Source organism: Amphiprion ocellaris, chromosome 20 (assembly GCF_022539595.1).
Source record: "Amphiprion ocellaris isolate individual 3 ecotype Okinawa chromosome 20, ASM2253959v1, whole genome shotgun sequence".
NCBI classification, from domain to species: Eukaryota; Metazoa; Chordata; class Actinopteri; family Pomacentridae; genus Amphiprion; species Amphiprion ocellaris.
Window position 1 is genome coordinate 4,875,901 of NC_072785.1, and position 27,093 is coordinate 4,902,993.

The 27,093-nt window shown below is 40.6% G+C and overlaps 1 protein-coding gene across 3 annotated transcripts in view; it reads left to right on the forward strand.

The window, feature by feature from the left end:
* gphna (gephyrin a) overlaps nucleotides 1-27,093 on the forward strand; it is a 56,143-nt gene that overhangs the window by 8,351 nt on the left and 20,699 nt on the right. For 2 of the 3 annotated variants that reach the window (XR_008600006.1, XM_055005817.1), the window contains exons 4-13: nucleotides 2,343-2,435; nucleotides 2,550-2,644; nucleotides 2,773-2,839; nucleotides 8,281-8,568; nucleotides 14,260-14,361; nucleotides 17,748-17,885; nucleotides 19,577-19,619; nucleotides 19,885-20,022; nucleotides 22,273-22,365; nucleotides 22,614-22,669. Coding sequence is in view for 2 of the 3 variants with exons in the window: in XM_055005817.1 (XP_054861792.1) it covers nucleotides 2,343-2,435; nucleotides 2,550-2,644; nucleotides 2,773-2,839; nucleotides 8,281-8,568; nucleotides 14,260-14,361; nucleotides 17,748-17,885; nucleotides 19,577-19,619; nucleotides 19,885-20,022; nucleotides 22,273-22,365; nucleotides 22,614-22,669 (1,113 nt within the window). In the remaining variant the exon portion in view is untranslated. The remainder of the gene's footprint in view (nucleotides 1-2,342; nucleotides 2,436-2,549; nucleotides 2,645-2,772; nucleotides 2,840-8,280; nucleotides 8,569-14,259; nucleotides 14,362-17,747; nucleotides 17,886-19,576; nucleotides 19,620-19,884; nucleotides 20,023-22,272; nucleotides 22,366-22,613; nucleotides 22,670-27,093) is intronic. The other variant, XM_055005818.1, reaches the window with a different exon arrangement.

The following is a 27,093-nucleotide window of genomic DNA, read 5'->3' on the forward strand; positions in this document are numbered from 1 at the left end:
CGCAGGAAAGCAGCCCGGCTGCGACGGGCGGGGAGTGTGTGTGTGTGCGCTCGGCGGGCCGGAAATCCAGAAATTATTTTTTCTTTCTGTGCGACCCGGTACGAGCCGCAGACCGGTGGTTGGGGATCACTGCTGTAGTGTTGCCTACACACGTGCATTAGGCCTATGTCATTGCCCCCCCCCCTTATTTTTGAAACTTGTGGAAAAAGTTGTTAGAAGCGCTGCACTGGTTGGCACTAACGCGGTGTTTGCTGTACTTTTTTATTGGGAAATGATGATTTTACCTTGACTTGGACATACAGCGATGGATGATTGTCACGAAGATGCTGTATCATGTTGGTTGTATTCGCGCCTTTTGCTGCAACTTTGCGACGACAGGCTTTGCACGTGGGGTGCCCATCCACGAAAACCTCACCTTTAGCATCTTTTGGATACCCAACGTGATCCCATACTGCTGATTTGAGTCGCTTTTTGGGAGGATGCAAGTCCGGAGGAGCACCCTCGTCAGCCATCCTCAATTTAGCGGTGAGTGAATTCAGTGATGCCGATTAGACAGGAGCACGCGCACAGGCCAAGGAGCCACTCTCTCTCCACTCTCCACTCAGCGCAGCTCACGCTTCTTGCATTGCACCTCTCGCGAGGCTTTTCTACGGATAATCGTGGTTGTGAAAAATGTGACGAATATCTATTTATAATCGTGGTTATTGTAAAACCGGTTAACCTTGACAACCCTACTGTAGGGTAGTATATATGTATATGCATAGGGACTGTCTTGCTTGAGCAGAAATGTTTTCTTCAAGTTTGACATAGCCAAGCTTTCTTTGTGTTAGCTGGCTCAGCAAAACCTAAAGACTCCGTCAGAGATATTCGGTGCCATGACGTTGGCTATCAACTTTCTTCGTTATCCAGACCTTCTTTTTTAGACTCTTTGGATGTTCGTAGAAATAGGTGCGCTGAGGTTAAAAGCACTGCTGCTGCACATTAGGGTTCTGAAACGTCATTCATTTAACCATGATATTGAAGAAGTATATTTAGGTCTGACACTGTCCCATAATGAAGGACATCACTTTAATTTTTGGCTAAATCAAAATGAAATTAATGTTACTGATTGTCTGGAGAAGGAACTAGGGCTGGGCGATATGGCCTAAAAAAAAAATTTCCGATTTTTTTCACAAAAAATCCCGATTCACGATTTATCCGATTTTTTTTTTTTTTACCCCCTACCTAATCTCTGCACGCCAGATCGCAGCTGGAAATGCGCCACATGTGGCATGCTGGTCCGGTTGCGGTGCGTTTCCCGCTGTGATCCGGTGTGTTTACCTGGAGAAGGCTGCAGCTCATTTGCATAAAGTAGACTGACTTCTACTTTATGCAAATTGCATGCCGCGTGCGGAGATTGCACACATCGTGAAACTGTCCTCAAACTTCTAAACTAGGCGTCGGTGACCTAAAACCAGGACAGATTCAGCTGCTGCAGATTATTTCTCGCCTCAACTGCTTTCAGAAATGCTTTTCGCTGAAGTGGTTTTGAAATAAAAGGGAAAATTTGCGGCCGAGCCGCTGTGTTTATCTGACTTGTCTGCAGGACTGTCCAGCTGAAAGCTCGGTCACGTGACCACGTAGCGGCCTGCTGTTGCTCAGCGCTGTCATGTGACCATGTTGTGGTCCGCTAGTGACCGCCGTCCGTGCGATTCCGTGCGGGAAAATCGCATCTAGTGGACACACGCCTTTAGATCTGCGCCGCTCGCCGCCATGTTGTTTGTGTATCAAGCGTGGGGGGGAGGGGGGCGCACACTGAACTACGGGAGCCCAGCGGGAAGGCGTTGGTGGCGGATGTTGATGAGAAAATCGACTTTCATTAAAACAAATCGACATTAAGTACAAAGTCAAATTAATCAATAAAATCGATTTATCACCCAGCCCTAGAAGGAACCCTTCAAACCTGAGACAACTGGAGCAGTCTGCTCATGAGGAGTGGACCAGAATACCTGCTGAGAGGTGCAGAAGTCTCACTGACAGTTACAGAAATTGTTTGATTGCAGTGATTGCCTCAAAAGGTTGTGCAACAAAATATTAATTTAAGGGTGCCATCATTTTTGTCCAGGCCTGTTTCATGAGTTTATTTTTTAAAATAATTCTGTTGAACCATGGTTCAAAAGCAATGTCTGATTTTCATTGGTTAATTTTCATAGAATATTTATTTATTAGTACTTTTGTCAGCTTCAGATTATTTCTGTGACCATTGTGGGTTTTTCTTTAATTAACCAAGGGGTACCAACAATTTTGTCCACTTGTGTAATACTGGGGTTAGCTGTTAACTTTGTGTGTTTCTGTGTGTGCAGGAAACTCTTCTGGAGTGGTGTGATGAACAAGAGCTGAATCTTATTCTCACTACTGGAGGAACTGGCTTTGCACCCCGAGATGTTACACCTGAGGTACACAAACCAAGAGACAGTTGATTAAAGAAGACATTTAGAGACTCATGTAGGAAGTCCTGCCTAAGTGCTTGAAATGTCTTTATGACCAGAGACCTTGTGATTGTGTTGTAGGCCACCAGAGAGGTGATAGAGCGAGAGGCTCCGGGTATGGCTCTAGCTATGCTGATGGGATCCCTCAACGTTACACCGCTAGGCATGCTGTCCAGGTGAACACTTTCTGTTCTTACTGCTCAGTTACACCAGGAACTGCACTGATAATCTCTTTTATTTTAACCAGATTAGCGTGTGGTATCTTCTCCTGCTCTAATTTGCTCTCCTCTGCATTGTTTTCCAGGCCCGTTTGTGGGATTCGTGGTAAAACCTTGATCATCAACCTTCCAGGGAGCAAGAAGGGCTCCCAGGTACATTTCTTTCACTTTACTCACTTTGTTGATGATAAAAAAAAGTTCTGAGCTTGTGCCTACAAAAAGTGAAAAATTACATCTGATTGATATTTATCCTGTTGTAAGTGGTCTTCTTGTGCAACGACAAACCGCTTCCAGTGCTCCTGCCATGTTTGGAACAAGCGTTCTACTGTCATGTCCTGAGGTATCGCCAGTGGAACATTTGATGCAGACAAAGTGTTTTGACTGCAGCAATAATCGTCTCATTCCACCAACTCTAGATCATCAGATTTGTATCCCTCGAACTTCTTTCTCTTACCCAGATTGAAATTGAAAATGAGAGGTCTCTGTTTTTCCATGGTGGAGGAGATGGAGTGCATGTTGCAAATGGTGCTTTAAGGATTGGGACTTTCAGGCAGTGTTCCCAACCTGATAGGAGAGTTGCATCAGTGCCCAAGAAGGCTACTTGGAGGAGGATGGCGGCCAATATTAAATCGGGAACCGTTTTGGATTTTCAGGTGTCATGGAACTTCTCGATTGCACCTCGCCAGAATAGCATAGATCTTAACTCATCCAGTCTGTCACCTTGTCTACTGTTCAAAAATTTGGGGTCACGTAGAAAAGTAAAAGTTATTTTTCCATTGAAGATAACATTAAATGAATGATAACTCCAGTGTAGACATTGTTAATGTGGTAAATGACTAGTGTAGCTGGAAACGGCTGATTTTTAATGGAATATCTCCATAGGGGTACAGAGGAACATTTCCAGCAACCATCACTCCTGTGTTCTAATGCTACATTGTATTAGCTAATGGTGTTGAAAGGCTCATTGATGATTAGAAAACCCTTGTGCAGTTATGTTAGCACATGGATAAAAGTGGGAGTTTTCATGGAAAACATGAAATGGTCTGAGTGACCCCAAACTTTTTAGTGTAAGTACAAGCTTTTACCTGTGCACAGCTTACATAGTTCCCAAACCGAAAGCCTGGTGGTCCTCAGGGTTTTAACTTCATGCTACTTCTTGGGCTGTACCCAACAGAGTGTCATGGAACAAAGACTGACCAGTAGACACTCGCCTGAGGAGAGGGTCCTGATTGTCTGACAGAGTACAATGGATTGTTCCTTTGGGGTTGGAAGTGACTTTATGACCCAAGAGAAGGAGTTTTAGCATCTCAAGATCTTGTTCACCAGGAAGTTTAAAAGTATTTATATATGGCGTCTGAATATGTTAATAATGCGAGACATGGTAAATTTTTATAGGTGTTGTTTTGTCTTCTTTTCACTTCAAAAGTCAACAAAATATGTTATTTGACATGGGGTTACAAACTCCATACAACTGTATCTTCTTTTAAAAGATTTTATATTACTTGGCTGTTAAATAATTTTCTGAATAAAAAAAAATATGATTGAAATCTGTGCTTGTTGGCGAAAGCAGAAGTTTTGGACTTTCTCGCTTGAGAGAAAAGACCTGGAAGTGCACCTAGTGTCTGTGAATTTGCCACCACAATCAACACTTTTTGGTTTACCCTTTAACTTTTAAGCCATTTTTAAAAGCAGGTTTAGAACTGCACTCAAAATGGTCTGCTACATGGATGGTTGTATTAATCCTCATATCTAACAGAAGAACACCCGGTGATATAGCAGCTGGTTCCACATGGTGCCGAGCACAGTGTCAGACATAGAACAGGATTCCTGCAGAAATTTGGACTTCTACTATGTTTGGGCTCCGTCAATGGAAAGCATGTACCCTTGCAAATGTGTACAGTGATCCCTCGTCATATCCCGGCTCACTTGTTGCGGTCAGCAACTGCAGATGCTTTTATTTTGACACACACAGAGAGTGTTTTATAGGTATTGTGGCAGGAAGTGATCAAACACTCTTCACACTCACGGTCCTGACAACATAACACTTAACCAAGCTAACTAGGTTGACTAAACCACAAAACACAATAAATCACAAACACTACTAACACTGGAACACTAACATAAACCACAATAATGACATTTAAACTCCCAAAATGCCAAACTCCCATGGTGCATTGCAGCACAACAGTTCAGTCATAGACCGGCTCTGCCATCACTGCATGATAATTATTATTATTATTATTATTATTATTATTATTATTATTATTATTATTAATAATTATTTTTGCGGTAAAATAAGCATTTTCTAGCCTAAAACTTGAAAACAATATTAAAAAAAAATCTTAAAAAAAAAAATAATTAAAACATATTAAATGAATATTAAATTGTAATAAAATGCGTAGCGTCCAGCGCTGGGCTCTGATTGGCTCAGAGATCATTGCATTCAGCGTCTCGTTTTGTCCTTTTCACATCTCTGATCGCTGCACATAGAGTTGCTCTGCGGTGTGTGGGGAGGGTTTATAAAGCCTTAAAATATATATAAATAATAAAATAAATATGGTTGCTACTTCGCAGATTTTCGTCTATCGCAGGGGATCTGGAACGTAATCCTGGCGATAGACGAGGGACCACTGTACATGGATGTGAAAAACATGAATTTCCCTTTAGGATAAGTGTAATATTGATTAGTCCAGCTTTATAACTGCACTTAAGTTGCCATCAGGACACTAAATGCACACTACCTCCCCAACAGCAGACAGACAGGGAGCAGCTAGTGAGCAGAAAGAAGGGAAAGAGAAGGGAGAGAGAATTTTCTAAGAAGCTGGTAGAGACCAAAGCAGAGCTAAAAGAAAAATGAATGTTGGAGTTAACATTCATCATGTGGACACAAATATGGCCCCGAATTCATGCTAATGTGCTTCTGTATCTACTGGTCTCTGTCATGTTTTCAGCTGGTTCTGTAGTTCGTCAGTCAGTCAGTTAATGCAGCTTCAGGTATCCATTGTACAGAGAGATCAGTGCTTCATGTAAACAGGAAATATGGAACATTTACAGTCCAGCTACCACCACAGATTAGGAAATAATGCGAAACCCAAGACCTGTGTTGGAATTTGAAAAGCCCAGATAAGATTCTGTCTTCTTATTCATCATACCTACATTACACTAGCCGATTTATTTTATTTTTATTTTTTTCCACTTATATAGGGTCAGTATACATCGCAAATATTAGACACAATGCAGTGTACCAAATAAATCAGGAAAAAGAAATGAAAATAAAATGAATAAATAAAATATCATATCAAATTGAAATGTTCAAACAGTGAATACAGTCTGATTGCATGTTTATTTTTAACTAATCTCAGAGATTTAGAGTATAAACTAAAATTGTTCTTTTAGTGACTAAACGCGGGTTTAGTTCTGAAAAAGCTCCATCGATGGATAAAAAACTTTCCCATTAATAACAATGTTTACTGGATATATTTTTTAAAATCATTTTCTGATCCAAATAATACAATTATATCTCTCAGTGGAGAGAACCCAATGTTCTTTAACCTTATTCCAGAAATGAAAAACAGGTTCACACTTTAAAAAAAAATAATAAATGTTTCAAACTCTCAACATTTCTCATACAAAACACACAGTTTTCTGTATTTAAATTAAGTTTAGACATCATAACGTCATTAGTTGGATATATTGTGTTAATTATTTTAAATTGCATCTCTTTTCTTTTGGAGGGAGTGGATAAGTATTAAAATTAGTTCTTATTTTAATCATTTTCTCTCTTGTAAAGTCTTTAAAAATGCAATTCCTTCTTACAGTTTTTGGGAAACTTTGTTTGAGGAGGAAAATCCTCAGTGTTTTGACATTTATCATCACAGAGCTTCATTCCTTCAATCTGTGATGACCTCAGTACTGGAGTTGTGTTTGAATGCAGCACATTTTCTTTTACAAGAAATCAGAACGAACTTGGGATAGATTTCAACATTTTTTTAAAACGCTTTTTTTGGGCACTTTAACTCTGTAGAGCCCAGCGTAGCGCTGACGCTACAATTTGCATATAGATTTTTGATTGGCAGTAGATTTGAAACCAGATAGATTCATCATTCTTTTTGCATATAAAATCTGGGGAGTTAGACTAACATTTCACACGTTCACCAGGTCTCAGAACGCTTTTTCGTTGCAGTCATGGGTTTGTAAAAATACACAATAAAGCGCACATTAAAAAAAAATCTTTCACAATGTCAAATTTTGCACTGTTGTTTATTTTCGTTTTTTATTTACAGGTTACAAAAGTGACCATATCTCAATTAGCAAGTTATGTATAGACTTAACTTAACTTTTTTACATTTACAATCTTGAGGGATACAGCTGTACAATTTCTGTATTTTGAAATATATGTGACAAAAAAAAACAAAAATGATTTTAATTTTTTTAAGCTTTAGTGCACTTTTAACCCTCCTGTTGTCTTCATTTACAGCCACCAAAAATATTGTTTCCTTGTCTGAAAAAAATCCAAAAATTCTGCCAAAAAATTCTCCAAATTTCTGAAAATTTGCAAAACTTTCAGGAAGAAAATTCCAATAGTTCCTTAAAAGTTTCCCTGAAAAGATTTTTTTTTTTAAAAATCCCCCAAATTTGGCAAGAAAATCCTTGTAAATATTTTCAAAAAATTTGTAAAAATCTTCCAGAAAAAAAAAGTGATTACATATATATCAGTAAAACTTCTAATATTTTCTTCAAGAACATCCACATAAAAATCAACCAAAATCCAGCGAAATTTGCTGGATTTTGGTAGATTTTTTGTGAATGTTCTTCAGAAACATTTTTCATTTCATTTCATTTCATTTTCATTTATTCATTTATTTTTAAAATGGGACAATTCGTATTGATATACATTTTCATGTAAATACGATAGATTGTAGCCATACGGCTAATTTCCGTCTCAAGTCCCATTGGCAGATCAAAATTAGAGAACATCATAAAACCATTTAACATTTAACATAACAATTTAACATTTCTTTTTTTCCACCAAAAAATGTTCAAAGATTTCCCAAAAATGTTGAAAATGTGGACATCAGAAGTTTCACTGAGAAAATCTATTTTTTGCCACATTTTCAAATTTTGAAACAGGTCAATTTTGACCCACAGGACGACACGAGGGTTAAGCAATTTATTGTAATGATTAAGATACAAGTCAATACATTTTATTAAAACGTGGGATATAAGTTATTTTGATGTAAAGCAAATTAAAATACTCCAAAAAATGGCACTACAGCATGTAAAAATGTAATATGTCCTGGCAGATTTGCACAACGTTGGATCTTAAAGGGTTACTGGACATAAAACCTTTCATGACCTAAAAACTTCCCCTTCGGATCCATGAAATGACTGACCAGATGCCACTGATACTGATTTCTTATTGACCAAAAAGTCGTGTTTGTATATTAATTTCCAATATAATAACACTTGCTGATGAAGCGCTGAGGGTTTGAAGTCGCCACATAGAAGAAAATCCATTCTACCCAGATTTTGAAAAATAAAATTGGGGATTACACAAGCTAAATATTAACTCGAAGCTCCGTTGTTTCCTCCAGGAGTGTTTCCAGTTCATCTTGCCAGCGCTGCCCCACGCCATCGACCTGCTGCGCGAGGCCACGGTCCGGGTTAAATCCACGCACGCCGCCCTGGAACAGCTGCCGTCGCCTTCCCCTCTGCTGGCCAACACGCACACCAACACACACTCCAACACACACACCATGGAGCGCGGCACCCAGTGCGAGGAAGAGGAGGACGAGGAGGAGGACAGGAGGAGAGGTCGACACGTGCACAACCACCACCATCACGGCTCCTCCCACATCACCGCAGCCGCTATCGCTGCCAAGGTAACCGTCAGCAGGACAGACCGGAGCTGGAAGCTGAGATCAAACTTTAATGGTCACTGTGGGGAAACTGGGTCATTGCAGCAGTTAGGCTATTGTACTTTAGACAAATGCTGCTTGGATGCTATAGGTCTGGGGTGTCCAACATGCGGCCCGTGGGTCAAAAGCGGCCCTCCAGAGAGTCCAATCCAGCCTTCAAAGTGTAAAAATTACAGAGAAGACATCAACAGCAGATTGTAAATTAGTAAAACCACAAATTTAAAATAATTTCTAGACCATGACAAGTTGTTTTGACCATAAAGAAAAATACTAGATCGTTTATTGTCCTTTTGTCATTTTGTGTCTCATTTTTGTAATACTTGATCTTGTTTTTGTTGTTTTATCTGGCTCTGTTTCACATTCTTGTTGTTTTATTTCTCACTTTTGTCATTTTGTGTTTCCTTTTCATCTTGCTTGTGTTCTTTGTCTTATTGTTATTTTGCGTTTTGCTTTATTTGTCGTTTTGTTCCTCGCTTTTGTCATTTTTTGTCTCATTTTGTTGTTTGTCCATTTTTTTGCCGCTTTGTAACTTTTTTGTCAGTTTTTTTGTTTGTCTCATTTTTTGTTATTTTGTGTCTCATTTTTGTAATATTTTGTCTTGTTTTTGTTGACTTTTTTGTCTGACTTTTGTCGTGTCTCATGTTTTTGTCGCTTTGTTTATCATTTTTTTGTCATTTTGTTTCCTTTGTCTCACTTGTGTTTGTCTATTTTTTGTCACTTTGTGACTTTTTGTCAAATTTTTAGTCTCTTTTTTTGTTTTGTTTCGTGTTGTCTCATGTTTTTGTCATTTTGTTTCTCATTTTTGTCATTTTGTGTTTCCTTTTTTGTCTCGCTTGTGTTTTTTGTCTATTTTTTTGCATTTTGTTCCTTTTTGTCATGTTTTGTTTCATTTATGTCCATTTTTTGCCGCTTTGTAACTTTTTTTTCTCTTTTGGGTCGTTTGTCTAATTTTTTTGTCATTTTGTGTCTCATTTTTGTCACATTGTGTCTTGTTTCTGTTGATGTTTTTGTCTTACTTTTGTCATTTGTTTCACATTTTTGTCACTTTATCTTTTTTTTGTCATTTTGTGTTTCCTTTTTGTTTCATTTGTGTGATTTGTCCATTTTTTGTTGCTTTGCAGCTATTTTGTCAAATTTTTTGTCTCTTTTGTTTTGTTTCGTGTCATTTTTCTCATGTTTTTGTCGTTTTGTTTCTCGTTTCTGTCATTTTGTGTTCCTTTTTTGTCTCGCTTGTGTTTTTTTCTATTTTTTTTGCATTTTGTTCCTTTTTCGTCATGTTTTATTTCATTTATGTCCATTTTTTGCCACTTTGGAAATTTTTTTTGTCTCTTTTTTGTTTTGTTTTGGGTTGTTTGTGTCATTTTGTTGTCATTCTGTGTCTCATTTTTGTAATAGTTTGTCTTATTTTTTTGTCTTTTTTTTGTCTGACTTTTGCCGTTTTGATCATAAAGTAAAATCCTCTGGTTCATTTCCAGATGACTAAATGTGTTCCTTTGTAGACACTCTGTGGTCTGGAAGTTGTAATGTGGAAATGATAAACTGAGACTGAATGATGCTGAAATTTCACTTATTTTTCTTAAGAAATTTCAGGTTGTTCATGATGTTTGGTAGAAAGATAATTCATTAAATTTGAACATTTTCAGAATGTACTTTTTGCATGAAATCAAAGGGAAATAATTGGAGTTGTGGTTATTTATAGGTTATTATGTTGTGATTTTACTGGTCCGGTCCACTGGAGATCAAACTGGGCTGAATGTGGAACTATCCTGAACTAGAATGAGTTTGACTCCCCTGCTATAGGCTGCTGCAGGACTCTATTAGTAATAAGAAACTAGACAGCAGGACTTTTCAGGAAGTCGAGTATTTGAATTCCAAATCTAAATGTTATGATAGGATTATGGAAATACCTTAGAAAGGGAGGGAAAGTGATCCGAGATGAATGGTTTTATGTTACTAGATGCCACTGGTATTAGCATTTCAACATATATCTGTAAGTTATTTGCGTTAATAATCTGTTTTTAAACACACAGGGATCTGAATGCTAACACTAGCGAGGTAAAAAGCAAAAGCACAACTTAATTTTACCAAAGGACATCTTAAGGAGGTATTTTAACACTTGAGTGCTTCGAAATCTGTGCCAGTAGTTGTTGCCACAGCGTCATCCAGAGAACCTGAACAAAATTACGTAAAACTTGGAAAGATAATTGGACAAAAGTTGCGAACATTAGTAGCTTTATTCTACAGAGATTAATTCCAAAATGGAGCATCCGTCATTCAAAACGTGCCTAAACACATTCATTTTTGAGGATATCGGGGTGAAACTATGTTCCGTTTTCTTGTGCATCACCATTTTTTATGCTTACACAATGTTAAATTGTCCAAAACTAAAGAAAACAGTCCTTTGTCATGTTTTGTAAAGTCCTAAACTTGAGAAAGGACAAACTTTTTCATGTGTCAGCTTTAGCACATTGTCACCAAACCAGTTTAGTAAATGCTGAGTTTTAAAACCTACACTGTGAATAGAAACCTTGTAAAGATGTAATCAAACCCTTAATGTGTCTTTATTATTTTACCTGCTATGAAGGTGGTGGTTAATTCTAATATTTAAACACTGTTATTGCTTTCTGTTCTGTTATCAGCCTGAAAACGTTACAGGAAGCTTTTCTTTCATGCATTTGCTGAGATTTTATTACAATAAGTTTTTTTCGACCGCTTCAGCACCTTGTCAGATGAGGCTGAGTTGTGTCAAATTAGATGATTTTAAATGCTCTCTAAAATCACTTGTTTTAAAATTCATGGTGCTGTTGTCCGTCTGAACACAGACTAATTAATGTTAGAGAAGTTAGTGAGCTTCCTCACCCTGTGGACAGCATCTGGGCTGTCAGGCTCCTGGTTTGATGACAAATTTGCCAGTTCAGCCTCCCTCTTTTGCACACTGGGAGTTTGATATATCGTGGGACGAATTTGAAGTATAAGAATATTTAACATATTTTATGTTTAGCTGTGAGTTATTCTCAGTATCAAAATAACTCATGTGTGTTGTTACATGTGGGATCATGGGGCAAACTGTTCAAACTGTGGGTAGATTCTATGGGATCAGTCTGATGCTGATTATTAGTAATTGAGGATATAACAGATACTTATCTATCCATAACACATGCTTGACATCGATATAAATTTTCTGTTAAAGTCCAGAATAACTTTACACTACCGTTCAAAAGTTTGGGGTCACTTAGAAATGTCCTTATTTTTGAAAGAAAAGCAGTTTTTTTTTCAGTGAAGATAACTTAAATGAATGATAAATCCAGTGTAGACATTGTTGATGTGGTAAATGACTATTCTAGCTGGAAACAGCTGATTTTTAATGGAATATCTCCATAGAGGTACAGAGGAACATTTCCAGCAACCATCACTCCTGTGTTCTAATGCTACATTGTGTTAGCTAATGGTGCTGAAAGGCTCATTGATGATTAGAAAACCCTTGTGCAGTTATGTTAGCACATGGATAAAAGTGGGAGTTTTCATGGAAAACATGGAATTGTCTGGACGACCCCAAACTTTTGAACAGTAGTGTATATTTTACATATGTTGAATTAAAAAAAGAACTTCTCCACTCTTCCATTACTCATGTAAACAGTCAGATAGTCTATGGGTGGAGTGACATGGGCCACCTACTCTACTTAGTGTAGGTCGTTTTCCATTACAATTGAGTACAACACCTTCGGTTTGACCCACTCCGGCCATTGTGGTCTTTGATGCACCGATAGTCGCTTTTGAGCTTTTTCAGCTTCTCCCGACACTGCTTCATTGTCCTGCCGCATCCATGGGTGGCCATCCGCTCAGAGACCTCCTGATATACTTTCTCATTGTGAGTCGCACCGTCCAGCTCCCTCTGTATTCTTTGGTCCGCCACCAAAGACAGAAAAGTCTCGACCTCTTCATTCGCCCACGGTCTGGTGTGTTGTCACTCCCTGTCCAATCAATGGTCTGCACTCTGTAGACATCACATTATCGGCTCGACTCAGCTCGCTTGGAACCTCGGCTGAGTATGTACTAAAATAGTACCTGGTACCAGGTACTACATCCTAATAGAAAACATCACAAATGGAGTAGAGTCCAGCCGAGTAGGCACTAGTGGAAAAGCGGCATTAGTGGTATTCCAATGCCTGTAACCAATACCTGTAACCTGGTAACCAATGACTGATGGAGCATCAATCGTGTTTTAGTGTCACATGCCAATTCTTAAGGTGCTTTCCCACTAGCACCTACTTGGCTCGACTCTACGCGACTTAGTTTAGGTCGTTTTCCATTACAATTGAGTACCACCTCATCGTGTGTAGAGTTACAAAACACTCACCGTCCTCCAACATGTTCTCCAATAATGCAGCGGCGGAGTCGAGGCCACTCTCCCTCCTGTTGCTCGCTGGTCAGTACACGTCCATTTGGCTAAATCACTTCCAACACCTTCGGTTTGACCCACTCCGGCCATTGTGGTCTTTGATGCACCGATAGTCGCTTTTGAGCTTTTTCAGCTTCTCCCGACACTGCTTCATTGTCCTGCCGCATCCATGGGTGGTCATCCGCTCGGAGACCTCCTGATATACTTTCTCATTGTGAGTCGCACCGTCCAGCTCCCTCTGTATTCTTTGGTCCACCACCAAAGACAGAAAAGTCTTCATTCGCCCACGGTCTGGTGTGTCGTCACTCCTTGTCCAATCAGTGGCCTGCAGTCTGTAAACGTCACATTATCGGCTCGACTCAGCTCACTGGGAACCCCAGCTGAGTATGTACTAAAATAGTACCTGGTACCAGGTACTACGTCCTGATGGAAAACCTCACAAATGGAGTAGAGTCCAGCCGAGTAGGCACTAGTGGAAAAGCACCTTAACCCTCCTGTTGTCTTCATTTACAGGCACCAAAAAACTATTCTTTGTCTGAAAAAAATCCCAAAATTCTGCAAAAAAATTCCCCAAATTTCTGAACATTTGCAAAACCTTCAGGAAGAAAATTCCAATGATTCATTAAAAGTTTCCCTTAAAAGTTTTATTTTAAAAGAATACCCCAAAATTGGCAAGAAAATTCTTGTAAATGTTTTCAAAAAAATAATAAAAACCTTCCAAGAAAATCCTAAAAATATCTAAAGTGATTACATATATATCAGTAAAACGTTTAATATTTTCTAAGAACATTAACAAAAAATCAACCAAAATCCAACGAAATTCGCTGGATTTTGGTTGATTTTTTGTTAATGTTCTTAAGAAACATTTTTTTAACATTTCTTTTATTCCATCAAAAAATGTTCAAAAATCTCCCGAAAATGTTGAAAATGTGGACATCAGAAATTTCACTGTGAAAATATATTTTTCATTTTTTTTCACTGCTTCGTTGTCCTGCTGTATCCTTGGAATAATAATTAGAAGTGTGTTCTGGAGCAGGCGGTGTTTTATTAAGATGTCAGCCTTTTGTATCTTCATATCATTTCATCTCAGTCACCTGTCTGTCTGTGTGTGTGTGTGTGTGTGTGTGTGTGTGTGTGTGTGTGTGTGTGTGTGTGTGTGTGTGTGTGTGTGTGTGTGTGTGTGTGTGTGTGTGTGTGTGTGTGTGTGTGTGTGCGTGTGCGTGTGCATGTTGCATGCGTGTCTGTGTGTCCATCAGACGAGCCATGCAGTGGTCATGGCTAAGGGGGGTCCCTACCTGCCTGGCAACACACCCGCCCCTCCCTCTCATTTCACCTGCTCCTGTACTCATGACCAGCAGGTGAGACACTCACACATACACCTGTCCTCCTCCTGTCATTGGTCAGCTCATCATGTCTGTCAGTCCCACCCTGCAGGGTCCTGTTCTCCAAATGTTCTCCATCCGCTGGTAAATGAGTTAACGGGATTTCATTTGAGCTGTCGGTAGATCCACGCGTCCGTTCAAAAGTTTAGGGTCACTGAGAAATGTCCTTATTTTTGAAAGAAAAGCATTTATTTTGAATGAAGATATCATTAAATGAATGATAAATCCAGTGTAGACATTGTTAATGTGGTAAATGACTATTCTAGCTGGAAACAGCTGATTTTTAATGGAATATCTCCATAGAGGTACAGAGGAACATTTCCAGCAACCATCACTCCTGTGTTCTAATGCTACATTGTGTTAGCTAATGGTGTTGAAAGGCTCATTGATGATTAGAAAACCCTTGTGCAGTTATGTTAGCACATGGAGAAAAGTGGGAGTTTTCATGGAAAACATGAAATTGTCTGGATGACCCCAAACTTTTGAGCAGTAGTGTACAACCATAAGGTACATATTTGTACTTGAGGATGTTGGACACTTCAGCACGCTCATTTCTGATTTATAATTTGTTTTGTTGATGACTGGTCGACTCCGATGTAGATAGATAGATAGATAGGTTAGATAGATTAAACCTTTATTGATCCTGCAGTAGGGAAATTCATAGTGTAACAGTAGCAGGTAGAAAAACAGTTTGAATAAAAAAGAGCAGCACACAATGCACACAGTGCATAGATATAGATATTTTCTCCTTCTAGAAGAAAAAATACAAATATTTACAACAATATTACTATGAAATTGCACGGCATCATTATTTACCTTTTTATTGCACAGTTTAACAGTTTAACATAAAATCCTGCCAGCAACAGCTGGAACTTTCAGATATTTTATTCGTAACAGTAGTTTTGTGTGTTTTTGCAAATCGATTTCAACATAATAATAATAAGCCCGATCACCGTTACATCGCCGAGAAGACATTAGAAAAACATGTGATGTATTTTTCTAATAATTTCTACCTCCTTGGAAGCCGCTTGTTTCAGTTCTTGGCAGTGTGAACGTTGCAGTGGGGTTGTGGCAGCAATTTGAAACTTAGTGCTGTCCATCACAGAGAACATTTAAGCCCTGTTCACTAGAAACCAGATGTACCTGAAGTCCTCATGTGATTTTACAAACTGTACAGGTTGTTTGTTGTTAATCCCACTGAAATGTTCCTCTGTATGCATGCACTATGACCTCCTATTTCTGTTGCAGACGCAGAGCTTTAAGCCCTTTACTTCCAGTGAAATCCATTAAAGAGAACTTTGATAGTATTTGGGTGCCTTATGAAAGACCTATTGAGAGGAAGTCAGATCAAATTGTATCTGCAGATAATCCTCTGGTCCGGGATTTGCTCAGTAAATTTGAGCCAAACGCAGACTTTGTTTACCCCATTTGCATGTCCCGCTCACTGATGAATTCCTATAAATCACATCATGTCCCTCTCCCTGTGGGCTAATTATCTGCCAGGAAAACCCAACGCTGAAAAGACACAACGGTACTACGCCTTCACTCCCACTGTAATACTAACTAATCTTCTATTGGTTGTTCAGTGGTTAGTGTGTTGTACTAGAGTACATCAGATTAATAACAGCAAACATCTCACACACGTGTCTGTTTAGTCACCACGTGGTCAGAAGAATATAATAATAATAATATTTGTAACTTTATTTGTATAGCAGCCTTAAGAACAGTGACAATCCAGCAAGCGATAGGAGACAAATCAGAGGAGTCAATTAACCCTCATGTCATCCTGCGGGTCAAAACTGACCCGTTTGAAAATCTGAAAAAATATATATATATATACTTTCACAGTGAAACTTCTAATGTCTACATTTTCAACATTTTGGGGAAATTTTTGAACTTTTTGGTGGAAAAAAAATGCTAAAAATTTTTCTTAAGAACATTCACATAAAAATCAACCAAAATCCAGCGAAATTGGTTGATTTTTATGTGAATGTTCTTAAAGAAAATATTAGAAGTTTCACTGATATATATGTAATCACTTTAGATATTTTTAGGATTTTTTGGGAAGATTTTTACTCATTTTTTTGAAAATATTTACAAGAATTTTCTTGCCAAATTTGGGGGGATTTTTAAAAATAAAACTTTAAGGAAAACTTTCAAGGAATCATTGGAATTTTCTTCCTGAAGGTTTTGCAAATGTTCAGAAATTTGGGGAGTTTCTTTGCTGAATTTTTGGAATTTTTTCAGACAAGGAAACAATATTTTTGGGTGCCCGTAAATGAGGACAACAGGAGGGTTAAAATAAATATTAAAAATGATAATAAGTTTAATGAATAATTAGCTGGATTAGCACACATATAAAAAAAGTAGTTTGAAAATTAAAGAAAAAGATTGAGGGTTAACGTTAGAAATTAAAAATAAAAAAATTAGAGAATTAAAGAATTAGAGAGACGACATCACACCAAAGAACCAGGCAGCTAAACGTAAAATAAAACCAGAGAGAACATCTGACATAAACAGGACATAATACAGAATAAAACACTAAAACTAAGTAAAGCTAAAAGTGTACCTCATATAAAAGCAAGTCTGTAAAAATGGGTTTTCAGAAGTGATTTAACAGAAGTGCAGACCTGATCTCCTCAGGCTGGTCCATCCAAAGTGGAGGTCCTGATGGAGACCTCCACTTTGGAACGACCGCAAGGATCCACCTGAGGATCATACGAGGTCAACAGATCATACGTGTAGCTTGGGGCGAGACCCTGGCGAGTTTTAAAAGTGATCAGAAAAATCTTAAAATCCATTCTAAGATGAACAGGGAGCTGGTGGAGGGAATCCAGGATGGTTGTGATGTGATGCCGTCTGTTAAAAGAAGTCTAGCTGCTGCGTTTTGGACCAGTTGGAGAAGATGAGTGTATGGACACATTTCTCCAGGTCTGAGTGTGAGAACATCGACTTCATCTTGGAGATTGTTCTGATTTGGAGGAAGCAAGACTGGACAACTTCATAAACGGCACTGATTAAAAACTTTCAGCGGTCGTGTTAGATTTAGACTCATCAAAGTCCCACTGAAACCAGAGTTTCAGGAGCAGAGATCCTGCAGGGAAACGTGCATGGTTCTGATATCTGTGTTGAGAAACGTGGAACTGAAAAATGTAACACTCCCTTATTTATTCCAGTGGTGTGTTAAAGTGATAGGAGTTTGTTGCTTTGCTCGTTGAAAGGTGAAGCTGCAGGAGTTCAGAGCCACAGATTGAAATTTACTGTAAACCAACTGAAGAGAATTCTTTGACTGGCATTAAAGTGTGTGTGTGTGTGTGTGTGTGTGTGTGTGTGTGTGTGTGTGTGTGTGTGTGTGTGTGTAGATCCCGGACTCGATCATTTCTCGAGGCGTTCAGGTGCTTCCTCGAGATTCGGCCTCTTTAAGCTCCACCCCCTCCGAGTCACCGCGGGCAACACAGGCAACCTCCCGCCTTTCCACCGCCTCATGCCCGACACCCAAGGTACACACAAGCTTTCATTCACGCACACACAAATTAGAACCGCTGACAATTCACATCACTTTCAGCCGTAAGAACGGATTAAAAAAAAACATGTTGCATGAAATTTCAAGTTTCCTGTCTGCTTCATAGAGCATGCCCAGTTTAGAGTATATATGTGCCTTTAAAGATGTCCCAACAGTTCCCCTTTTTTATAAAAACAATCTGAATAGACAGTTCCTGTATAATTGGAATTTCTGGTTTTCTTTCACTGCAGTGTTTTTCTCACAATTTGATCCCACTCAGATTTTTGTGACCATTTTTTCAGCTCCCACTGTAACCACCTAGGTCACTCACTAAAGCCGTTACGGTGGGTTTATTCATGTCTGTATCAAATCTAACTCCCAATTCTCTCTCAGTTTGGTTCATCAATCCTCCAGATTCCTCCTCTCGGTCACAGTTACCTTGACTTAGATTAATTAAAGTCTCGGGACTTGTGTGTTGCTTGGAACTGAATGGGAGTGAATGGGACTGTGAGGTTTGGCGAAGCTGATGTGTAAATATCTTCAGTTGTGCTATTTACATGTAAGAACTGTCCCAATTAATGTATGTCAAAGGATTATAAATGGGGAGAAAAACTCAAATTATGCTGGAATTGTCTTTAAGGTCGTTTTTTATTTGGAACAGGGCTCTATAAAGGACAGAACTTATTTCTGTTGTCCCCTAGAAGCCGCCCTCTTCACTGACCTTTTTAATTTGCTTTTTAACACAAACTGAACATTTCCTCAGTATTCACGTGTCGATCTGATCACTCATATCATACTCACCACTATGTTGGTCTGAGTTTCTCATTTCAAACACAAACTATGTTCCAGAATGATTTCCAGTCACTTCCACGCTTTACTTTTTTTTCATTTGCCATTAAAGTATGTTCACTGAAACTTGACTTAATAAGTTACCGTCTCCGTGTGGCTCAAACGGCTCGGTCACTTCAAAATCTCACTGACTTTACCTAAAAACAACACAGAGCCCCAACATGACATTTATAGATGCTTTTAAAGTGTGTGGACTTGAATTTTATTTTTGAAATGTACAGGTTAGTTAGTGTTTCGTTGACAGAGAGGAAAAAGCGTCAAGGTAGAGGTGATTGGAATTAATTAGAATATAGAAAACTGTTAAAAAAGAGAAACTTGGAGCAGGTGGTTTGTGAGTACGATGTAACTCCGACATTGTGCTGATGGCATTAGCATTGTAGAATTTCAACTATCCATTTTTATTTAACGTTAAACTGAAGTTTTTTACGTTCAAACCCAGGAAAAGACACAGCTTATAAAGAGCAGAGAGTTACAGTGTGAACAGGTGTGGAAGACATGGCAGAAATGGATGACACAGTGGCTAATATCTGACATGGGATTCCACACACACACACACACACACACACACACACACACACACACACACACACGACTGAGCTGATAATCCAACAATAATCATGTGTTTTTCTGCACGATCAGGGAATGAGACAAAGAGCTGCTGGTTGTGACGACCAGAATTCATGTTTTTTCTGTTTCCTTGTCCTCTGTGTGAAACATTATTAATAGATAAATCAACATAAAAGCCTCTCCTCCAATGAGACCTGTGGTGTGTGAACATTCCTTACATACATTTACATCAAACAGTGACCAAATATAGAATATCTGTCTGTCTCCCTGCAGGTTCAGTCACGATGTGGCAGTAATGAGAACATTCTGAGAGCCAGTAAGTTCACTGTGTGTGTGTGTGTGTGTGTGTGTGTGTGTGTGTGTGTGTGTGTGTGTGTGTGTGTGCGTGTGTGTGTGTGTGTGTGTGTGTGTTTGTGTGTTTGTGTCTCATTAACATACCGGCTTTGCAGAAGCAGCCTGCACTGTGTACAATTTGTCCAAACTTCATGGTATTGTTTGTCAAAGCGTATTCTCCATTGGCTGGCAGCGTTCCTCTCTAATTGTGTGTTTTGTGTGTGTGTGTTTTGTGTGTGTGCGTGTAGGCCACAGTGCGGTGGACATCAGTAAAGTGGCACGCCGTCACCGCATGTCCCCGTTTCCACTGACATCAATGGACAAAGCCTTTATCACTGTTCTAGAGATGACACCTATCCTGGGAATCGAAGTCATCAACTACAGAGGTGAGTGTGTGGACATAATGTGCATCTATGGTCTGTTTTTCTATTTATACTCACACAGAACAATCTAGACCTCTAAATTCATCTAACATCCTAGGTCAGGTCATAGTTTTTACTTTATTCTTCCATGGAGACTTTTGTGTGATTCTGGCGGTTTGATTTGGGTAGAAATGTGGAAACTTTAAGTCCCAAATCATGGGCCAGAGTCTAAGACTTGAACGTGTTCAAATGTCCAAAAAGCTTCTTTAAAGATCTTCAAAAATCGCCAGGAGAAGTCAGCTTTCAGAGGCAGCAGGATTTATTATCCACAGAAAATCCAGGAGCATTTAGCAGTGATTAACACCACAAGAAAAACCGAAGATGCTGAGCTGTGCATCACTGTTACTCTGCCAAGGAACGTAGTGGAGTTATGTGAGGATCGGCGTACGTGAATCCTTCCTTCCTTCTGTCTGTGCACAACCAGATCCATGGATTTGTTAAAGATTTCTGTATCATTGCCAGATAGCAGTCACTGTAACCATGACAACAAGTGAACACTACATCAGCTGCCTGCTGATGATCATGATTGTGATCCTAATACAAATCCACCTCTGAGGACTTATCAGGACCTATCCATCAGAAATGATCCAAGGAACAACTGATTAAATTGTGGGGGTGTTTCTGAGTCCCATCAATTCCCACCGCCTGCTACATATTTAGGTCACATGATTCGGTATCCGTACATAATGTACACATGCAGAACACAGGCCTGTGCTCAGCTCAAGGTCATGGAATGGACAGTCTTGGCGGAGTACTGCGCTGTCTGAGTGCTTTTTTTGTTTATGCTGTGAGAGTTGGTTCTTTCTCCACATCTATAGAACGTATTATTGGAGAGACAGTTCTGACACCATTACACTTTTCTAAATCCATTGGTCAGATCTTGACATCAGGTTATCATATTTCACCACTAGATCACTCCTTGCAGTGGACATTAGGTTATCATCAGGTCATGTTTTACAGAGAACATGTTCAGACTCTGCCTCAGCCCCTGCACATTATACCCCTATTATTTTGTGACAGATTTCATGCATATAATACCATATTGTATGATTAACTTTTTTATACATTTTTAACAGTTAAATTGCTTTCAGGACCCTCGATTTACGTCGGAATTCCATTTCTACCTAGTCCTGGCCAGGTTGATGTTAAACATCATGGACCCCATCTCAGCCGAACAATTCGTCCTCTGTGTCATTTAATAAAAGAATTAATTATCCTTCTTTTCAGATGTAGTCTGAAGCACTTCCCCATCTGTTTTCTTACAGCTAGATTTTGGTAGTGCACTACCCATGGCATCAGTTTAGGATAATGACCACTGTAGGCCTGACTCATTCTATACTCCTTGACTGCTGCTAAAAATGTGTTTCTGCTCATTTTTAGTCATTCACTGATCTTCCTGTGTCCTTTTCCATATTTTTAAAGTCTCATATTTACATTTTTAAGTTCTTTTGACACTTCTTTTCCATGTAGAGCCATGATGCTGACGTGCAGATAGACGCAGCATGGTCTAAAACTGAGATGATGTTTGTTTTTCATTCATGCAGTCTGGCTTGTTGGTGTTCACAGATGTTCACACAAAAAATGCAGTTATATCGAGGTGATACAGTTTTGAATAATTTAACATTTAAATGATATTACACTGGTGTGCACTCACTTCTGTTGTATACTAAATACATACACTGTAGTCAGGATGGTATCAGTACTCCAGCAAGGAACGCTTGTGATGATCGGTGTCTGTCTGTCTGTCTCTCTGTCTGTCTGTCTGTCTGTCTGTCTGTCTGTCTGTCCTGTCTGTCTGTCTGTTAGCAACATTACTCAAAAACAGACCAACAGATTTGGATGAAATTTTCGGGGAAGGTCAGAAATGGCACAAGGACCACCTGATTAGATTTTGGCAGTGATGCAGCTTATAGTCTGGATCCACAGATTTGTTAAAGATTTCTGTATCATTGCCAGATAGCGGCACGGTGTCACTGTAACCATGACAACAAGTGAACACTACATCAGCTGCCTGCTGACGATCACATGATTGTGATCCTACTACAAATCCACCACTGAGGACTTATCAGGACTTATCCTTCAGAAATCATAGGACGACTGAGCAGCTTTGGAGGAGTACTGCTCTCTCTTTTCTTGTTCTATCTGTAATGAGGGGTTTGTTGTTGTTTTGTGGTTGCCGCTAACCTGAACAGTGTCTTGTTTTGTCCTCTGCAGATGGTTTGGGGCGAGTGCTTGCTCAGGACATCTATGCCAAAGATAACCTTCCTCCGTTCCCCGCCTCCGTTAAAGATGGCTACGCTGTACGAGGTGAGATCACCGACGCTGCCTCATATTTATCCTCGTAAACATTAAAACAGGATCCATGAGAACGCCGTTAAACATCTGCATTCATCTACTCATTTAAATTCATTCATTTTCTGAGTGAAACTGTGGAAAATTGTCACACATTTTACATTCAAACTGTCCTTATGGCTCTCACTGGAATATTAAAAATCAATGTTCATGGTCTGCTTTTCATTATTAACTTGATTACCATCATTATCATTGACCTGTAGCTGCTGACGGCCCTGGAGATCGCTTCATCATGGGGGAGTCCCAGGCTGGACAACAGGTCAGCTCTAACACATTAACACTACTAGTAGCTTTTAGCATTCGCTGGTAACACCTCTACACAAACTTTATTAGTTGTTTTCTTCTGGCCAGTTTGACCTCTGAGGGTGATTCCGTTTGAACAATATGGTACCTTCAGTATTAGTAGCTCTACTGTTCATATTTCTGGTGCTGCTGCTGTAAATACATGGGCAGTGTTTTCATGGTTTGTGCTCCATGACCAGCGCAGAGTGGGAGGTTATGGACGCATGGACTGTGTGGGATGGCTGAGCACATCTGCTATTTTAGTTTATCACACAGAAGAGCTGGATGAGGTGGAATATAGATCAGAAGGTGGTGAATAATAAGAAGCCTCGCATCACGGGTCTAATCACAGTGAACAACAGAGAGCTTCTCCAGGACATCGTGACTCTGACAGCTTTTACAACTTCTGATTCACGTCTAGTAGGTCAGACCTAAACAACGTTGTGAAAAAGGAGAGTTTTGGGTCATTCCTCCCCACAGCACTGTTCCAGGTCAGTCAAAGTCTGAGGACATGTTGGTGTTGAGTTCAGGTTTTGGTCTCTCCTGAAGGCCAGATCTCCTTTGAAGCCAGTTTGTAGTAAATGTACCTGCTAATATTGACGTCGTCGTCCAGCTTCTACTAACCTTCATCCGGCAGACAGCCACCTTGACCCGGTCTTTAAGATACCTCGATACACTCGGAGTTCATTTTCTCCTGCGTGCAGCAAAGCAGCCACAAATCATGATCCTTATTAAGTCCAAGTAGCCCTAATCCAGCTCCAATCCGGTTTCATTAATGGGACTCTGGTTTGTTAATGCCTGACTCCAATTAGCTGCTGTTGATGTCATTAGGGTTCGCATGCTTTGTCCAACCTACACTGTGAGCATCTGATGGTGTATTCAACACAGACAGGGACAGTATAAGGACTTCAGTGTTATTAGTTAGAACAAGTTTTTCATAAGTGTGTCTTCGATTAAAATCTGTCAATCCTTAAATGTACATTATTCCCAAGGAGGAACTTAGTTTTGTTGCCCCTGTACATTTGTTATAGGCTTGTTAATGCATTTCAAGAACAAAACCTGGCACATGATCTTTACCATCAATACTGGAGGAGACGGTTATTGACAGGATTAATTAGTCCTGTTAATTTGACACCTCTAGTCCAGACCAGAGGTGTCAAACATAAGGCCCGAAGGCCAAAAATGGCCCGCAAGAGGGTCCAATCCAGCCTGGATGACTTTGCAAAGTGGTGAAAATAAATCCTTACTGTGAAAATATTTAAAGACTTTGAACATTATGTGATATAATGTGTGTCAGCAGCTTCAGTATGAGTCTGGTTTGGTTGAACTCTACTGTTGATGCACTGCCACAGTTTTTCTGCATTTTTTATAATAATAATAATAATAATAATAATAAATTTTATTTATAAAGCGCTTTTCCAAAAACTCAAAGACGCTGTACATAAAATACAATAAGATAAAACAAAATTGTTAATTAAAATCAATAGATAGTAAAACAAGTTCAAGATAAAATACAGAATCACCTAAGGAAAGCAGATCTAAAAAGGTGAGTCTTTAAAAGGGATTTAAATGTGGTGAGGTTGGTGCAGTCACGGAGGGCATGGGGGAGGGAGTTCCAGAGTGTGGGGGCGGCGATGGCGAAGGCTCTGTCCCCCCAATGTCGCCGGCTGGTCCTGTGCGGGATGGAGAGGAGGTTTGTGTGGGAGGAACGGAGATTCCTGGGGGGGGTGTAGGGGAGGAGCAGATCGGTAAGGTAAGAGGGGGCAAGATTATGGATGGACTTGAAGGTGAGGAGAAGCAGTTTGTACTGGATGCGGTGTGAAATGGGGAGCCAGTGGAGGTTCTGCAGGACGGGGGTGATATGGTCGTGAGAACAGGTTCGGGTGAGGAGTCGGGCAGCAGAGTTTTGAATAAGTTGAAGTTTATTGAGAACTTTGGAGGTGGAGCCGAAGAGAATGCTATTGCAGTAGTCAAGGCGGGAAGTGACGAAGGCATGAATGAGGGTTTCAGCGGCTGAGAAGGAGAGGAAGGGGCGGAGACGGGCGATGTTGCGGAGATGGAAATAGGCAGTTTTGGTGATCTGATTAATGTGGGGTTCAAAAGTGAGGTTGCTGTCAAATATCACACCGAGGTTGCGGATGTGAGCAGAAGGAGATAGGGTGGTGTTATCAATGGTAATGGGGGAGTGGGGAAATGGTGTGAGTGATTTAGGTCCAATAAAGATGAGATCAGTCTTGTCGCAGTTTAGCAGGAGAAAATTTTTCCTCATCCAAGACTTAATGTCGGCCAGGCAGCTGGAGAGAGAGGGGAGGGTGGTGGTGGCGGTGGTGTTGGTGGAGATGTAGAGTTGGATATCGTCGGCGTAGCAATGGAAGTGTAGGTTGTGGCGGCGGATGATGTTGCCGAGGGGGAGGAGGTACAGGATAAAGAGGAGGGGGCCAAGGACTGATCCTTGAGGGACACCATGGGACAGGGGGGCGGTGGCGGATGTGCAGTTGTTGACCTTGATGAATTGTTGTCGATTTGTGAGATATGATGTGAACCAGGTGAGGGCGGTGCCGGTGATGTTAATGGAGGATTGAAGGCGGGACAGGAGGATGGAGTGATTGATTGTGTCAAATGCTGCAGAGAGGTCGAGAAGAATGAGGATGGTGACTTGTCCAGAGTCTGAGGAGAGGAGAAGATCGTTGGTGACCTTGAGGAGAGCAGTTTCAGTGCTGTGATGAGAGCGGAATCCGGATTGAAAGGTTTCATACAGGTTGTTGGAGGTGAGATGAGTTTTCAACTGGGCAGCGACGACACGTTCTAATGTTTTGGATAAGAAGGGGAGGTTGGAGATGGGCCGGAAGTTGTGAGGGGAGGTTGGATCCAAACCAGGTTTTTTGAGGATGGGGGAGACAGAGGCGAGCTTGAGGGGTGAGGGGACACAGCCAGTACTGAGGGAAGTGTTGATGATGTTAGAGATGAGGGGGGAGATAACAGGGAGGCAGTTTTTGAGGAGGTCAGTGGGGATGGGGTCCAGGCAGGATGTGGAGTTTTTAGTTCCAGTGATGAATTTGGGCAGGTCCAGGGGGGAAACGGGCGAGAAGTGGGCCAGGGGGGGAAAGTTCAGAGGGTTTGGTGGAGGAGAGGGGGGATCAAGTGAGGTGGGAGAGGTGACAAGGCTGCTGTGGATGGAGATGATTTTGTTATGGAAAAAAGAGAGGAATAGGTTGCACTTGTCGGTGGTGAACGAGTTTGAGACGGTGTCCGGGGGGGCAAGGAGTTTATTGACAGTTGAGAAGAGGGACTTGGGGTTGTTGGAGCTGGTATTGATCAGGTCAGAGTAGAAAGTGGACCGTGCAGATTTCAGGGCGTCTTTGTATTGTTGGAGGAAGTCGGAGTAGGCTTGACGGTGAACTGTCAGGTTTGTTTTCTTGACAAGACGTTCCAGCTGTCGTTTATGGGCTTTCATGAGGTGGAGTTCGGGGGTGTACCATGGAGCAGAGTGGGAGAAAGTGACTAATTTGGATTTGAGGGGAGCAAGCTGATCAAGACAGGAAGAGAGAGTATGATTGTAGTGGTTGATGAGGTCAGTGGGGTTATTGATTGATGGGGGAGGGGAGATGGACAATGCAGTGGTCAGTGAGGCGGAGAATACAGAGGGGGAGAGTGATCTAGTGTTTCTAAAAAAGATTGTCCGTTTTTCCTTGGGCAGGGGGGTGGGGAGGCTGATGTCCATAGTTATTGCTAGGTGGTCAGAGATGGAGAGATGACAGCTGGAGATATTTAGGACTGTAAGACCAGAGGAGCAAACCAGATCGAGGATGTGTCCATGGTTGTGGGTGGGGAAATTGACATGCTGGGTGAGGTTGAGTGATTGTAGGAGGTCTAGGAAGTCAGAGGCAGATTTACTGTGAAGGTTGTCCATGTGAAAGTTGAAGTCACCAAGGATGAGGACTGACGGAGATGTAGCTAATAGCTGGGTGGCAAAGTGGGAAAAGTCAGGGAGAAATGAGGGGTTTGGTTTAGGTGGGCGGTAAATGATAGCAGTGACCATTGGGGTGGGACCGGGTAATTTAAAAACAAGGTGTTCAAAGGAGGGGGAGGCAGGGATGGAAAGTGGGATGGTTGTGAAGACCTGTTTGTGGATGACTGCGATGCCGCCTCCTCGACCTTCTGGGCGGGGTGAGTTGAGGTACGTGTATCCGGAGGGAGTGGCTTGGTTGAGTGGGTAGAAGTCCAGTGGTTTGTGCCATGTTTCGGTTAGACAGAGGAAGTCCAGTTTATTGTCCAGGATGAATAATTGTAGAATGGGGCCTTTGCTGGTGACGGAGCGGGTGTTGAAGAGGGCAAAGTTCAGGTGAAGTGTGGATGTGTGATTAGGGGAGGGCTTCTGGGGACAAGGCTGTGAGGTCCGTG